Genomic DNA, 15622 nt, shown 5'->3' on the forward strand with positions numbered 1-15622 from the left:
CGTATGTGGAGTCACTACACTTGGGTGGAGCTTTGCAGCTGGCTGCCAAACTCACCTGAGTCAGGTAAGAGACACTGCACAGCTCATCTTTTAAATACACTGTACAGTGAGTCACAGTAGGTGTGGATGGTTATTGAACCCATAAATTGAATAAATAAACTAAGCAATTAAATAATTGGTTTTATTTAATAATTTGAAATCGTGTGTGAAGCACATAATGCTGAGTTATCTGTGTTTTGAAGTGCAGGAAAAGGGGCGGGCAAGTTGTGTTGTGGTGTTCTGAGTTCTCTCCAAAAACACAAAAATGTTAGAACAATTACAGCCCAATCGAGCAACCCCAAAGTGCACTATTATTTAGCTATATAAAAATAAAAAAAGCACTCCTTATGCGGCAAGAACTCATGGGGAGTGGAGGGAGACGCTCATGCCATGTTCAGTATGCACATTCAATTCATAAGCTTTAGAGTTTTGTGTGTTTAATGATGTGGTGTAATGTAGTTATCACTCTGAATTTGATTATTTTCCTATAATGGCATGTCCTGAAGTGGTTTAATCCTCTTAAACCACAGAAGTTTTATAACATCATAATTTTTTATCTGTTTCTAGTTAATATATTGTTGTGGAACTTCTGTGACAAACGTAACTGTCATTATCAGTAACATTATCATAACATTATCACTTTGATTGTATAGAGCGTGTTTAAAAGTCACCAGTCATCTGTACTGCTTGTGTGACTAGCTTGTTTTTCTGTGTTCCGACAGTGGTAAGGAGATGTTCTCCAGGACAGGAACTTCTTATCCTTCCTCCTCATCAGGGCTGCAAGATTAAACACCTCTCTTCAATTCAGCACACACTATAGAAGAGGTTACACAAAGCGAGTCTGGAGCTTTCCAGCCTCAAAAGCGTGAGAGCTCTGAATCCTGCTGTGTTGCAGAGTTGCGTCCCAAATGGTTTCGGGTTAGAGGAGTGGAATCGGGTTGATGTTATGAGGGAATTGTTTTTGGGCGTTTATCTCATTTAATGGAAAAACTTAAATCAAGTAGCGTGCCTAATTTTATTGTCCGTTCATCCTGTTTTGTCTTCCTCATAATGTGGCTGTTTGAAGTGCTTTACTGTGAGTGAATAGGATCTAAAGCATTATAACCATTTGCTTTTTTTTAAATTACCCGGGCTAGTGTAGATATCTTCTGAAGAAGTACAATGGCATAATTATTCTGTTTAAAATGACTCATGGACAGTCGTGAAGAGATTGCTCTGACTGACTAACAAATTGTGCAATTTAAGTGTGTTTTATCATTTCCTTGAAGGAAATTCAAAGTACTGACATGCTAATTCAATGAGGAAAAACAATGGAGTCCGTAAACTTCTGGCACAGTATAGTTAATGTAATAGAGAATGTTTCAGACAAATATCATATAACTAACTTGATATTTTGGGGGCATATATGCTTTTGTGAATGATGTTCTGCCAAGTCATTGCAGGCTGGATAATAAATGGGATTTCTTGGAAGTAGAATGGTATGAGAGATATGCCAGACAATCCCCCCCTCCCCCCCCTCCTTTTTTTCTTTTTGACTGTGCTAGGTGACCTGCATCAGCAGTGGATCAGCACCTTGTGAAGATTAACACACGGTATTGGACTGCACATTTGTTGAATATTATCTTTAAGGTTCCATGTAGTACATATTATATAACCTTGCACTCCCCCCCCCCCCCCCGTGCATTATACTGTTTGTACATGCAATTATATGGTCCTGTGTAGTGTGTTGCTGCTTTAGAATGTTTTATTGAACTAAAGTTCCTGATCTGTACTGTTTTGTTTTTTTTGTTTTTTTAAAGTTAATTGAACATTTCAAAAAAAAAAAAAAAAGTTAATTGTATTGAAAGAAAAAAGGTTTTGAAAGGATCACTTTTTTGTAGTTTTGCCAACATCCACTTTCTGCTAAAAGGTGTAGATTTTATACTTTTTTTTTCTTTTCTTTTTTTAATATATATATATAAAGGTGATGACTTTTTGATGCTTCAGTGTATTTTACTCTCCATTTCAATTACACAAACTGAAATGGTGAAGCAAAAAAGTGTGAATGAATCATAATGTGTATGAATATTAAATGCTGGCATTGCTGTGCCATCTAGCTAATGTAAATGTTTATCTATCCTAATGTAACATCTGTCTAATATAAATACGTATGTCATTTTGTGGTGTTATTGTTTTTACATCACTGGCTGCTGTCATCTCAATCAGTTGTATGTTTGCTAATAACCTTTAATGTGAATTTGTTGAAAAGAATGCATCTGAGTATAGGTAATATATTGGATTTTCTAATAATAAAAGCATAAGTAACCCTTACCCTGGTTTGTCTGTCATATGTAACCGATACAAGAGAAGCAAAGAAAAGCAGAAAAAGTTGTTCAAGTACGATTTATTGAAAATGTCTTGATTTTCAGGTTTGTGTGCTATGAAACTCTAAGAAGCAGACTGTTGCAAGATATTTCTTGCCACGTAAGACTGGATTAAACATGCCAGTCTTAATCAGAGGAAGGTGCAGCCAGTAACCTTTGGTATGCCCTCTCTCGTGACTATTGTTAACTGATGCCTAGCTCATTGTCCATCCAATTCTTTTGTTTTGCCTGATGCATGAACACTTCAGTGCTTGTCTGTTTGGTGGCACAATGCAACGCAGCACCTAAACATAACTTTGTCATGAAGCCCCTTAAATGTTGAATATATTTCTCTAGCAGGGCAAATTTTGAGTAGTGATTTAACGGAGGGGGGAAAATCCACTCTGACCAACTTGCATATTAAACCTCATAATTAATATGATCTTTAGTGGCATCCGAGTGTTATTTTGTAATGAAATTCTAAGTTGGTTTTTCGCATTTAAACTTTTTCATTGACAGGATGGTCTATTGTAATTTTGGTTAACAGTTTCCTACATTAACCACAATTCCATTCAACTACCTGCTGAGAGTGGTAACAGTGGGGGTTTATGGTGCATTCAAGTCCTGTCTGAAATGTTGTAATTAAAATGTGCGTGCACTTGAATGCCACCACAATGGCATTATTACAAATAAAGGAATGAGGCCCAATAATTTTTTTAGACTTTGGGGGGATCCCTGCAGCAGTCAGATTTAAGCAGTAATTTTGCATGTTAACTGTTCTGTACAGTTGATTATTAATAAAGTGTTCTCTTGCCATTCCTTTTTTTTCCCCCACCACATTGTATCCTCTAAACTTTAAAGGAGGACTTGAAGGCATCATTAGCCCTTGCTTCATCTCAACTGCTGTAGTCTTTCACTCTGTCCAGCTCTCCTATCTCTTCATCTGTAGACTCAGCACAAACAGATCAGGTTCCAAAGCTTCAACTTGCATGTTAATACTACCATCAACACCATCATGTCTGTCATCTCGTATATCACTAAATAGCCAAGCAGAATCTGAATCTGCTATAACTCTGCACAGCTGTGTTGTATAGCTGCATTGCATTTCTGGGATTTTGTGTTTCCACTACTTCTATGTTTGATTTGTCATTATCATCGTTAAAAATGGCTGGAAATGGTATGTGAAAAAAACTTTTCTGTTTTATCCTTCATGTTTAAGATTTGTTAAATATTTTTCCTATTGAACACCATTGTTCAACTGCACTAGTAATGTCCACCTGTGACATCAACGCAGTAAACCACTTCCCGCAGGAGTAATAGTATAAGACTGATCAAAATTAATAAGCATATAGCAAATATTTCAATAAAAACATTTCATATTTCATGGTGGGCTTTTCCTTTAATTTGAAACAGACATTAAAGTTTGTGTATTCAATCAGAACTTAAACCTCGCACGTCTCAGAGCTTTGTGTCCTTTTCCAAACAAAATTAATAGTTTATCTTGTTTGCAAATGAGACATCTGCAAATCTGAAATACCACCACTTGCTGGAAATAATGCGTTGAATCATAAGTGCGGTGCATAGCGTGACTTGACTCACTGGCCCTCTATGACCGCTAATGAAATTATACAGACCACTCAAGTATGCTCATCAAGTGCCACCACAAATTAAAATTATTTTAGTGGATATAATACTGAATAACATTTTATAAGAAGTCACCTTTTAATATATCACAATAAGATGTTGCCTGTGATGTATTTTTGTCTCTGATTATTTTCAGAAACTGAAGAGCAGCCGTGCCTTTTTCTGGCACAAATTCCACATTGTCTCATGGAAAGGCGAGTGTTCTGTTTACTGGGATAATGTTTAGTTTTCAAATCTGTTCCAATATTTGAGTTCCTATTTCTTTTGAGGAGAGCAAAAAATTCCATTTTTAATGGTATCCAGATGAGAGAAGTGGAGGTCACACCCTCAAACCCACATCAGGCGCAGGTGACTCACCCCTTCAAGACCAAACATGTGTAGGTTTGCAGAATTCAGGCACTTTTGCATATCTCTCTGGTTTGTTCTGTTGCTTTGTTCTCAGTATTGATGATAAACAAAGGATTGATATGGAGATGAATTACTACACACAAATAGATATTATAGTGATGCATAAGTCATCATATTGTCTTCTGCTAATGTGCTTCAGCCCTTTCCTATTCTCTCAACCCAAAACCTGCCTCAGAATGCCACATACATCATTTTTGTATTCTTTTGTCCAACAATTTGGATACAAAATGGGATAAAGATGAACAGAAATGATTAAATTAGGTCTGGTCATTTGTGAGCCTGTTTTAGCAGTCACTAGCCATGCCTGTGAATTCAATTTTTTTTTTATTGGAATGACAAATACATACTCAAGCATATATGTAAATTACACCATGACAATAAACAAACTAAAAAGATCTACCTTCTATGAGATCTCCCTTGGTTTGACATTCGTCTCTGTTTATTTTCATGCAGTGTGATGCAGGATAACTAGAACCACATAAGCAGAACAGATGTAGACTGAAGGATATTTGTGAGCAGGGCAGGGAGTCACGCTAGGGAGATCAGATCCCTCTTTCTGTCCTAACACTCTCCCATCAACCTGAAGCCTGGATTAAACTATAAAGCTGGAATACAGTCCAAGATATTTCATCTCTTTCATTCTCACATTACCACACAGTCCGTCTCTGTGCCTCTTGAGTCACACTGCTATTTTCAAACCAAGTGCGTTTGTGCACAGCTACACCCTGCAGAAGCTGTGCAGTTCTACTGTGTATTGTGTTAGTCTGACCTAAATACATTGGAAAGGCATTGACAGTGATTAAGCTTTGTGTATTAGTTGGCATGCAAAGTAAATAAAACAAATGGACAACAATAAACTGGATGCTAAGTATAACCAACGCGCTGTATTTCTGATAGTCTGAAGGGTGTTTATGGTGTACACAGTCTACAAATTGCTCTCATCGTTACTGGATGACGGTTTTTAGGTCGGCAGGAGTGTTTATGTTGAAGACAGTGTGAGATTTATTCTTCCTTTCCACCAGCGTAGCCACAGCCTCACCTAACTCCACATGATTTAGGTACCCAGGCCCCATGCGCTCTGGGGTACCAACACCTGTGTTAATCTTCACCTACAAGACAAAAATTGCACAGCAGAATTTCAATCAGAATCATTTTGAGTAGCACAAAAATCAGATGTGCCCATATTTAAGGATTAGTTCATGAGGGCAGTTGCGAGACTGCTAGACAGACCTGATTAAGTTTGCAGGGAACTTCTTGGTACTCTTCTAGCAGAATCTGACAAAATGCCAGAGTGCTGGCTGAGCCCACCGTCAAGAAGCCTGTTCCTGGCATCAGCAGCTTTTCCCCAGCACCCCCTGCAGGAGAGAACATTTTCCCCAATATAATTGAATGCGCGAAAAGAACGTGGGTATCAAATGATACAGTCTATATTCTACAACATACATTTATGTCAGTTAACTCTAGAACAATACCAAAACCAGATTTTCAATGGATTAACACTCCATTGGTACACATATTTATGGGACCCACCTGTAATAAATGTGTAGGTGCAACTGGGATCATCTCTCACCAGGGGGAAGAATGTTTTCCATGATACAAATGTGCTGAACAGAAGTGTCTCAATAACCTGATGTGAAGAGAGCAGAGGCAGATTCAGTCAAGGATGGATATATTGTAAGCTGGTACTGTTGTGGAAGAAAACCTATTGTGTATTGTGTGGAGTGCCAATAATAATAACTACAGTACTTACTTACAAATTACTGTATAAAGGAATGTAGCAGGAACGGATTTAGTACCCATACAGTTATTAAAACTTATTGTGAATCAATTCCTGACTATATGATTTTTGTTTCCCCGTTTGCCTAACCTACTAGGACGTTCTGAAAAAGAGCTCACAAGTGTACTCACCCAGTGGAGTTCTTTGAGAGGCTGGGTGTGTGGTGGTCCTCCTTGCCACCAGCTGAAGCCCAGAGATGACACCACATCTGTAATCTTCCCCACAGACTTCAACAGGGTTTGCTTCACCTCTTCAGCCTCCCCCTCTGAACCTGGGGACAGGCACTTTATTTATTTATTTATTTATTTATTTATTTATTTATTTATTTATAACAAATCCACCGTGCTGACCAAAAATGCCCCATGTGTACACACAGAACAGCACACAAGATGAAAGACTTACCAACATTCCCTACTAGAGTCGTCAGGTTGCCTTTGGTGGAGGGCGAAACAAAGCCTCTGAGCTTCTCTAGTTTACTCTTGTCTCTGGAGATCACAGCAACCTTGAAACCTTTGTAAATAATAAGAGGAACTTTTATTTGTATAGCATCTTTCACACACTATAAAAATTCTGATTGCACACTGAGGTCTCTGTGAGGTAGGTAAACTCATCTCTTTGAAATAATACTTTTGCTCAGCTGCCGTCAGTCAATAAAAATTCTACTGGAAGTCCTGTATTATTCATTAGTGGACATCCACCCTTCTTATTCTTCTTCCTATTATTATTATTATTATTATTATTATTATTATTATTATTATTATTATAAGAAGGAAAAGAACAAAGAAAGAAAGAAATGTTATATAGTTTTTCTCATGTATTTAATACCCTGCTACATACAAAAATCTCAATGCTGAATGAACTCTTAATGCTGAATTTTTATATTTTTGTTGAAAAGACTCCAACTGTGTGTCAATTCAGCTTTAGGTTCTTGCTTGTTCTTACCTCTATCCAGAAGAGCCTTGACCAGCCCGGAGCCCACAGTGCCCGCTCCACCGAGAGCTAGTACCACGCGCTCCCCGTTCGACATCCTCAACACACGCACGCGCGCACACACGCAAACACACACCTGCTCTATACTTAAGCACACAACTCTTACGAAGTTTAACGGGATGTGTAATGGTCATAATGCGACGATGCAGAGCTTTAAAGAGATAGCGGATAAACTGTTCCGCCCTTCTGGCACTCTAACCACGCCCCCACGTTGGCGACACCGCCCACTTCATTATAATATGCATGACATTTTCATTCGCACTCCTTAGACTCAAAGACGCCGGAATAACTTCCTTTTTGTAAAAGAAATTACGAGTTTGCTTCAATAAAAAAAAAATACAGAACACAATTAAAGTGTTGAAATCAATGTTGGAGAGAGAGAGAGGTTTTTAATGACTGAATTAATCAATTATTTTGGTGGATGAGAAGCGTAATAAGATTGTGTTTTTGGCGCCATCTGGTGAAACTTTAATACACTGCATTTTATTTGTACCCTTGCAATTCAAATGTTTCATCTTTTATGGATGTATCTGACTCGTGCATATTCTACAAATAGTAACTAAGCCACATCTGAATTATGAATGTATCTTTTTTTGTTTCCTCGGGAAAGACACACACTTCTCTCATTCAATGAAATCTACTGTATAGCATACTGGTCTTTTAAACATGCCATTTGTCTAGTACAGTACATATTCAGGAACATGTAATTAACTTTTTTTATTCTAATCACCAAATACTTCATACATAAGAATAAATACAGGAAAATTGCTACTAAATTTAACTTTAACTGTCATTTTTAACTGTAAAAAAATCATATATAATCATATACATTAATTAATCATTAATAATACAAAAATATCAGATTATTGGTATATTATGAACGTTTTATATGTAACCCCTAAAATGTGTTTTTGTATACAATTTGGTTGTAGATATTTACATAATTGTTTGTCTCTCATAAATCCATTCCTCATTCTGTATGTGCAGCAACTATATATTCACAATAAAAGACAAATTCATATTAAATGCTTTGTTACAAGAATGCAGAATAGTTTGAAGAGCTTAGTTTTGTGTTTGCTGTATAAATGAATTTGGTCTTTCCTCCTGTGCTATTTTTCCACTGTGAGTAGAAAACTCAAAGCTACAGATTATGACTTCTCTGAGTTGCGTTTCCGTGACGTCACTTCAACATGGCGGCGCTCATAGCGAACCTCCCCTACACTCCCCCCTCCCTGCATGTTTTTGTTTTTTAATGAAATTGCTATTTCATGTCATTTTAGGCGCTATTCACAGTGAATTATCACATCCACTTAAAAGAAGAAGAAGAAGAAGAAGAAGAATTAAGCACTACCCAGACAACTGTTTAATTCCAATTTACAGTCAGTGTAGATTTTATTTCGGACTTCCACACTGTGAGTTCGCGTGAACGCTGTAATGTGGAGGTTACGAGTTTGGAAAATTCCGAGTTATTAGTTGTCGTGAACGCGGCATAAACTGTCGCGGCAGTGTGCTTTATGGTTAAATTACAAATTACTTCAAAAGTATCGGTGCACTACATAAAGCACGAACTAATGGTTTTATAATACACTTTTTATCCAATAGGGTGCCATTTGGAATTCAGCCAATGGTCGGACTGCGTCGTGACGCAATTTGCGGAAGTTGCGTCAAAAGAAGTTGTTTTTCTGATTTCACTTCAGCTTCGGTCACCAAGTAATAAATCGTGCAAAGTTTTTGTGTTTTAATAAAACTCTACGTTAATCCGTAAACCTCGAAGAAAGTGGACAAGTATCAGGTTGTTAATAACTTTATGACTTGAAATGGTTAGATTGAAAAAAAGTTCAGTATTAGCGCTCGAAAAGTCGCTCGAATTGGAAAGTAGTAACCGTAAAAATGTCTCTATTTCAGTTAAAACATTTAAATAGTTGTTTATGAGGTTGTCTATAAATATTGTATTTGTTTCAGTTAGTTGTTAGTTATTTGATTCAGTCCTCATCGAATATAAACAGCTTTCGTTTTCATTTTGTTTGTTAGCGAGCTCTCCTGAATGTAACTTATATACTCAAAACAGGACACCTTGCTAATCTTCTTATTAGCTTATTCTATGCTTTTTAGGACTTCAGGGCATTTTGTGTGACTGTTAACGTAGTTATATAATTTAGTTAAAAATGTAATCATAATTGCCTTTCTTTGAGATGCTGTTTATAAAGTGCTTTCGGGTTGGTTTTTTTGCGTCATACACATAGAAAATTGCTAGCCATGTTGCTACTAGTGATGTGAAGTTCGGATCATTTTACTGACTCGGATCTTTGGATCTCGTTCAGCAAAATGAACGAATCTTTTTTCGAGTCATTTCGTTCATTTCAGCAGAATATAATTAAAATCTCTCTCTCTCTCTCTCTCTCTCTCTCTCTCTCTCTCTCTCTCTCTCTCTCTGTTTGTGTGTCCGGAAACGAATCTCTCTCTAAAACAACTCGTTGTTTCCGAGTTATCGTAAAGATTCGTTCAAAATGAACGACACATCACTAGTTGCCTCTTTTGAGACATTTTTTAATGTCTAGAAAATAATCAGGTCCCAAGAGGTTGATACTTTTTTTAAACATATTTTTATATTTAATTGTGTTAAGAAGTTTCAAAGTGCATTCTAAGTTTATCTGTATCCTATTTTCAGGATGAGTGCTGGAATTAGAAATGGGATTGGTTGTTTAGAAGTTTATCAGGCCAGCCTGGAACGACGTATTCAGCAAGGCGAGTGGGATCTGGTGTGCCGAGATGAAGTGTTGTGTAAAGAAGTTGAGACACGTCTGTCTGAATGTAGTCCCCAAGACTTCCATCCTCAGCATGGGCTAGATACACTGTCGGTGATAGAAGCTTCACTACGAGCATCACACCACACATTGTTCCAAAATAGGCTGAAAAGTCTTGTTAAGGCATTTGAAGTGCTAGAGCTGGCAGCACTAAATCTGTATTTGTGCCCATGGCGGAAGGAGTACAAGGTGGTGAAGGTATGCTGATTTGTTGAATTTTGTTAAAGGTTTGAAATGGGATGTAAAAGCTTGATTGTACCATTTGTTTTATGATATTTAAGTTTAAAATAGCCTAAGCTGGGAATCCAACTTCCTTCTTTTTTTTATTCTTCTTTTTTTTAAGATGTTCTCAGGTATGTTCACTCACTATGTCAAACCTGCTCTGACGGCGCAGCAAGCTAAAGAGCTGTTTGCATTACTCGGATACCAGCCGGGACTCGGCAATGAAGAGGAGCTGAGACTAAGCGCAAAACCAGTTCACTCACATGTCCTTCTCAAGCTGGCATGTGCTTTCTTCACTGCTCGTATAGAGTGCCAGCTGCTGCTTACCGCTGTGGCCTCCTTGGGTGGCAGCATGGCGTGTGTGCTCCAACTCATTCATGAAAGAAAGCTTGGCTGCACTTTTCAAAAAGCACTGGACTGTGCAAAGAGAAAGCTGGAGCCTGCTACATGTGATTTGCCATTAGCTCTAGATGCAACTGTAGATCTGTACACAGCCGACAATGTGGCAGAGCATAATCACATGGCTTCACCACCCAGCCTTCTTTACATTCCTCCCTGTGAAGATCCCTTACCACATAAGATACCACACAGTAACTCTTCTCAGTCAGAAAAGGAGAGGAAAGAAAAGAAGTTGCAGAAGGTTTCCATTTCATCTCTGACCTGTCAAATCAACACAACACCACAGAAGACTGACTTGAGTCTAAAGGTGTGTGAAAATGAAAGACAAGGTACAGCGATGCGTAACACCCAGCTTAGTGCATCAAAAGTAGGACACCATGTGTGTAACTGTTTAAAGTCATATGATTTGTATCCTAGACAATGCCTCCAGTGTGGAGAATTTCATAGTAAGGATTGTCCTTGTATTAGGAATTGCAATGAGCAAGGGCATGAAGTCATTTTTGCGCAGCAGCACATGATGGATGCACTACCCCAGACCAGACAGGACCAAATACAACGAAGGGAAAAACCAGCAAAAGATGATCTGCAGCAACACAGCTGTATAAACAAACCCAGCAACGATTTCTTCTATGTGTGCCATGATTGTCATTATATCCATGATGTAGAATGTGAGGAACTGAAAAGGTGTTACCATATAGTCCATAATGTGCAAACTACAGGAAGGTTACAGCCAGCTCAAGTAGAAAAAGGGTTGACTGCACATACATGTTGTAAGGTAGAAAGTACAGACTATGCAGTCTGCCATACATGCAACAAATCCCATGACTATTTGTGTGATGAACTACAGAGCTGCAAGATGTCAGGCCACAACGTGATGTATCAGATGGAAACTCACGAAAATGCAACCCAAGTCAAGCCCTTGCCTTTGCATCAGTGTTGTAGATCCACAAAGCCAATGTTTGCCTGCTTTACTTGCAGAGTTTTCCACACCTTTTGCTGTAATGATAATCAGTGCCAAAGACAACATAAAGTGCAGAGTCTCAAATACATTTGCTGCACATGCTCAGACACTGAGATTTACATTCTGTGTAGGTACTGCTGTGCCCAGCATTGCAAAAAATGTTGGTTTAAAAGCCCTCTGGACTGCACATGTGGCATGCCTTTTGATGACTCCTCTGTTTAAAAGAATGACTTTGATTTTGTGATTGCAGAAATTAATGCAAAATCAAGCAAACTCTGCAATATTCAGAGGGGCTTGCAATTTTTCAAAATTACTGCAGATTTGGGCCAAGGTGAGTCATGGGACATTACCACAACGTAAACTCAGTCAAAGCCCTCTTCGCTTCACATGCTTCAAACATGAGTACAGCTAAAATGTCTAATTTACCAACAAACATCATTGCAAAACAATTTCTTGCAGTTTTCCCTCAAAAAAGCACAAATAACTCTTGAAAATTGCATCTTAAATGTTTAAAAAGAAAAAGAAAACTGCAAAATTAAGTATTTTTGGCCACAACAATCACAAAAAACTAAATCGCAAAATCCTGTATAGACTGACTTGTATTTTACCTAGCTGCTTTAAAAGCACTTTACCAGATTGGTTTTCACCTGTTACTACAGCCAAATTATAATATATAAATTTACTAGATGGACACAAACACTGCCTTATGTTTTTTTTGTTTTTGTTTTTTTTTTGTGTTACTTTGTTATAGTTGTGAAAAAGCCATGACATTATCAGACCACTAATATGTATTCAACTCGCGCATCAGAGCTGTTAAGAACCATAACAAGCCTGAAGTGTTCATTTGCTTCTTCAATTTGGGATATGTCTTAATGGCTCTTTTTAGTTTTGTTTTCTATAGAGGAAATGTATTCTAACTGGTGTTCTGATCATGTACAGCTGCAACAAAACAGACAATAAGAATGTCTGAGCCATGGCTGTGGCTTGAGGAAACACACATCACAGTTCAGTGTATCTTTTTGCCCAAGTCCCAGTCTGTATTTTTAAGTTCAGCTGACATCTTAAATCAGCTTTTTGTGTAGTGATGGTATTAATTTCTGGTGATATGAATGTGATAATGTGGGATGATTCTTCACACAAACGAGCATAACATTATAATTATACTTTCATTAAAACTTTACAGGTAATTGCACATATGATTGTGTGATAAAATTCCATTTTATTTTCTTATTTGTGTTATGGTGCAATAAAATGTTTTAGTTTAAAGCACAATCAGTGGCAAGTTAATGTTTTTTTTTTTGTTTTTTTTTTAATGCAGAACTGCTATTCATTGTATTCCTCCCAGTTCACATTAATAAACGTTTTACTGTCCATACGGTCAATGTAAAGAATTCCACTGAGGTGATCCATCTCATGTTGCAGTATTCTTGCTGGCCATCCACTAGTTTGCCAAGCGACGGGTTCAGCTTTTTCGTTCAGTCCTTTGGAAAGAAAGAATGATCAGAGGGTTATGACACTAGACAGTTTAACGTTTTTGTTGTAACTGTTGTCGCAATCTGCTATTCTGCTATCTTTGGTTCTGCCCCTGAACTTAACTGTTACCATTCATCTATCCATCTTCAGTAAGCACTTTGTCCTGGTCAGGGTCTCGGTGGATCCGGAGCACTGGCTGTGAGGCGGGACATATGGGACACCGGTCCAGTGGGACACCATATGCACACATTCATACGCTCATTCACACCTAGGGGCAATTTAGTGTAGCTAGTCCACCTACTAGCTTGTTTTTATATTTAATACCTCTTTATTACATGAAATAACAGTTGTCTTATTTCTCTAATTCTCCAATTTGCCTACTATCTGTACTAAATAGTATCTGAGATTAGAATTAGAGTGTCCCAAATCAAAGTATATTGAAATGAGTATCCAAAAGGTACATGGATGATCTACAATTTCAGGTAGATTGTAAGTATGGATCCGTGGACACTTTTCCAATCTCTGAAGAGAGTTTTGTCAGTTTTGATAATGATTTATATTGCTGATTATTGTGCTGTGCTGCCTCACAGCTCTGGATTTGATCCTGAGCTCAGGTTACTGTCTGGCAGTGGGGCAGAGGTAGCTCAGTGATTAAGGCACCTGGCTATTAATCAGAAGCTCATGAGTTAAAATCCCAGACACTCTTGGGTCCTTGAGCAAGGCCCTTAATCCCAAAAAGTGCTTTCTCAATTGTAAATCACTTTGGAAAAAAGTGTCAGCCAAATGAGTAAACGTGGATTTTTGCATCCCCTCCCTTTATCTGCGTGGGTTTCCAGGTTCCTCCCACCTCACAAATAATGCCAAAAGGTGGACTGGCAACACTAAATTGCCCCTTGGTGCAAATGTGTGCATGCTACCCATCTATGGACTGGTTTCCCATTCAGCATGTGTTCCAGGGCTAGACTCTGACCAGGATAAAGCAGTCACTGAAGATGACTTAAGAAGTGAACAGAACATGAGACTTGTCACCTGAGACCTCTACAGAGATGTAGCGTGGGACAGAAGCCGAGAAGCCCGAGATGCTCTCACAGGCCTCCTGGAAGTTTACAGTCTGCCCGTTCAGCACCCGGAGCTGAGGATTTATGAACACCTTCAAGGGCACTGAAACCAGACCACGGGCGTCGATGACAGCTGGAGGGTTCTCCTGCAGCATCTTCTCTGTATACTCCATAGCTATGATGCGCAGAGGAACCCCGAGCTGCGGCGCGCTCAGTCCCACACACTTCAGCCTGCGCATCACCGTTACCATGGTGTTAATCACGCGCTGCACTTCCGCTCCCTGCACAGCTGCCGGCTCCACATCTGTAGCGCTGCAGCGCAACACCGGATCTCCGACCTGACACACGTGGCCATACGGAGGAGCTTTGGGTGCAAGTATTTTCCTTTTAACATACTGCAGGTACGAGCGCGTTTTCACGCCTGTGGACTGAGGCCGTGAAGGTACAATGCATGTGTAAGGACACAGGGAGGAAGTCCTGCTGGAGGCTAAATCAGTCCTGACTCTCAGCATACACGTCAGAAATGTCCTCAGAGGTCTGTTCATTATCAGCTGTAACTGGGAAATGTGCAAGAGACGAAATACAAAAAAAAAAAAACAAGGACACACAGTCAGGAGTTTAAAAATATGTGAAATAACGGGGCAATCCCATGAATATAGCAGGATAAACACAAACACAATCTATAACGAGTCATCAGTGCACCAGTTATTAAAAATTTCAAACCCAAAGCCTACCTTTTCTCTCCTCACTTATTCGCCCTGCCTGTGATCCAATATGGCCGCCCAACAACATTTCTTTTTTCCCCTTTCAAAATAAAGGCGCAAAAACTTTACCGTGGTTTGCTATAACTATATTCTCATTTTTACTTTTATAGTCCACCACTTCTGGGAAAACAGTCAAATTTTATTATGATTCATGTCCAGGAAAAACATTTTGATCGTCCGATTAAATCCTCTGTAGAACCATAAATGTCCCACCCGCAGACGAACACTAAACATTAGCAGTAAGCATGGTTCATCAGGGCATTTTTTGGCTGTGTGTTGTCCCACACAATAATCATGTTTTCAACTAGCACTTTTAAAAAGTGAGGAATTTGTGCGAGGTCATGATTATTTGACGGCCACGTCTCAAGGGAGTGTTTTACCAGCTTGGGGCCCCTCAATATGTCACTTCCTCAGACTGAGAGGGAACGTTTTTATACGAGTTTGTGTTTTTATATGTCAGAGGTTCTCCATCAGTAAGAGTAAGTAAAATGCTCTCACGAATCACTTTTGCTGTTCACTAGGGCTTTTTATAGGTTCTTTAGGGGTGTGGTATTGCACTGCACTTTTTCTTTCACTTTTACTTTGTGCTCCCCCTCCCCTTTTTTTCTTTTACATTTTCTTTCAACCTTATTTTATCCTGCTATTTTGATATGTATTTTACTTTCAGTATGTTACTTTTGCTTTGTCATTGTGAAGCACTTTGAGTTGCCTCGGTGTATGAATTGTGCTATACAATTAAAT

General features: G+C 38.6%; 4 protein-coding genes across 5 annotated transcripts in view; 2 read left to right on the forward strand and 2 right to left on the reverse strand.

Annotated features, from left to right (window-relative positions):
* Nucleotides 1-2349, forward strand: part of vps9d1 (VPS9 domain containing 1) — a 22046-nt gene extending 19697 nt beyond the window's left edge. The window contains exons 15-16 of the mRNA XM_047154876.2: nt 1-64; nt 762-2349. The exon at nt 1-64 is cut by the window's left edge and continues 53 nt beyond it. Coding sequence (XP_047010832.1) covers nt 1-59 — 59 coding nt within the window. The 3' untranslated portion in view covers nt 60-64; nt 762-2349. The remainder of the gene's footprint in view (nt 65-761) is intronic.
* A 2391-nt stretch (nt 2350-4740) lies between these two features.
* On the reverse strand, nt 4741-7346 carry si:dkey-238o13.4 (SDR family oxidoreductase). Its single transcript, XM_017465184.3, has 6 exons — nt 7153-7346; nt 6613-6720; nt 6342-6481; nt 5964-6060; nt 5664-5788; nt 4741-5542 (listed from the first exon to the last, which is right to left on the reverse strand). The coding sequence occupies exons 1-6, from the start codon at nt 7235-7237 to the stop codon at nt 5378-5380; spliced, it is 720 nt and encodes a 239-aa protein (XP_017320673.1). The 5' UTR covers nt 7238-7346; the 3' UTR covers nt 4741-5377.
* Nucleotides 7347-8486: 1140 nt separating this feature from the next.
* spata2l (spermatogenesis associated 2-like) lies at nt 8487-12283 on the forward strand. 2 transcript variants are annotated; one of them, XM_053677942.1, is made up of 3 exons: nt 8487-8579; nt 9869-10202; nt 10348-12283. In XM_053677942.1, the coding sequence occupies exons 2-3, from the start codon at nt 9870-9872 to the stop codon at nt 11806-11808; spliced, it is 1794 nt and encodes a 597-aa protein (XP_053533917.1). In that variant the 5' UTR covers nt 8487-8579; nt 9869; the 3' UTR covers nt 11809-12283. The 2 variants fall into 2 exon arrangements, with proteins under 2 accessions (XP_053533917.1, XP_017321660.1); XM_017466171.2 differs by lacking the exon at nt 8487-8579 and adding an exon at nt 8837-8992.
* Nucleotides 12284-12785: 502 nt separating this feature from the next.
* Nucleotides 12786-14990, reverse strand: pdf (peptide deformylase, mitochondrial). Its single transcript, XM_017466175.3, has 3 exons — nt 14852-14990; nt 14089-14674; nt 12786-13067 (listed from the first exon to the last, which is right to left on the reverse strand). Exons 2-3 carry the CDS (start codon nt 14660-14662, stop codon nt 12910-12912), a joined length of 732 nt encoding a protein of 243 aa, XP_017321664.1. The 5' UTR covers nt 14663-14674; nt 14852-14990; the 3' UTR covers nt 12786-12909.
* Between the last annotated feature and the right edge of the window lie 632 nt (nt 14991-15622).

The sequence above is a fragment of the Ictalurus punctatus genome, chromosome 4, assembly GCF_001660625.3.
Source record: "Ictalurus punctatus breed USDA103 chromosome 4, Coco_2.0, whole genome shotgun sequence".
NCBI lineage: Eukaryota > Metazoa > Chordata > Actinopteri > Siluriformes > Ictaluridae > Ictalurus > Ictalurus punctatus.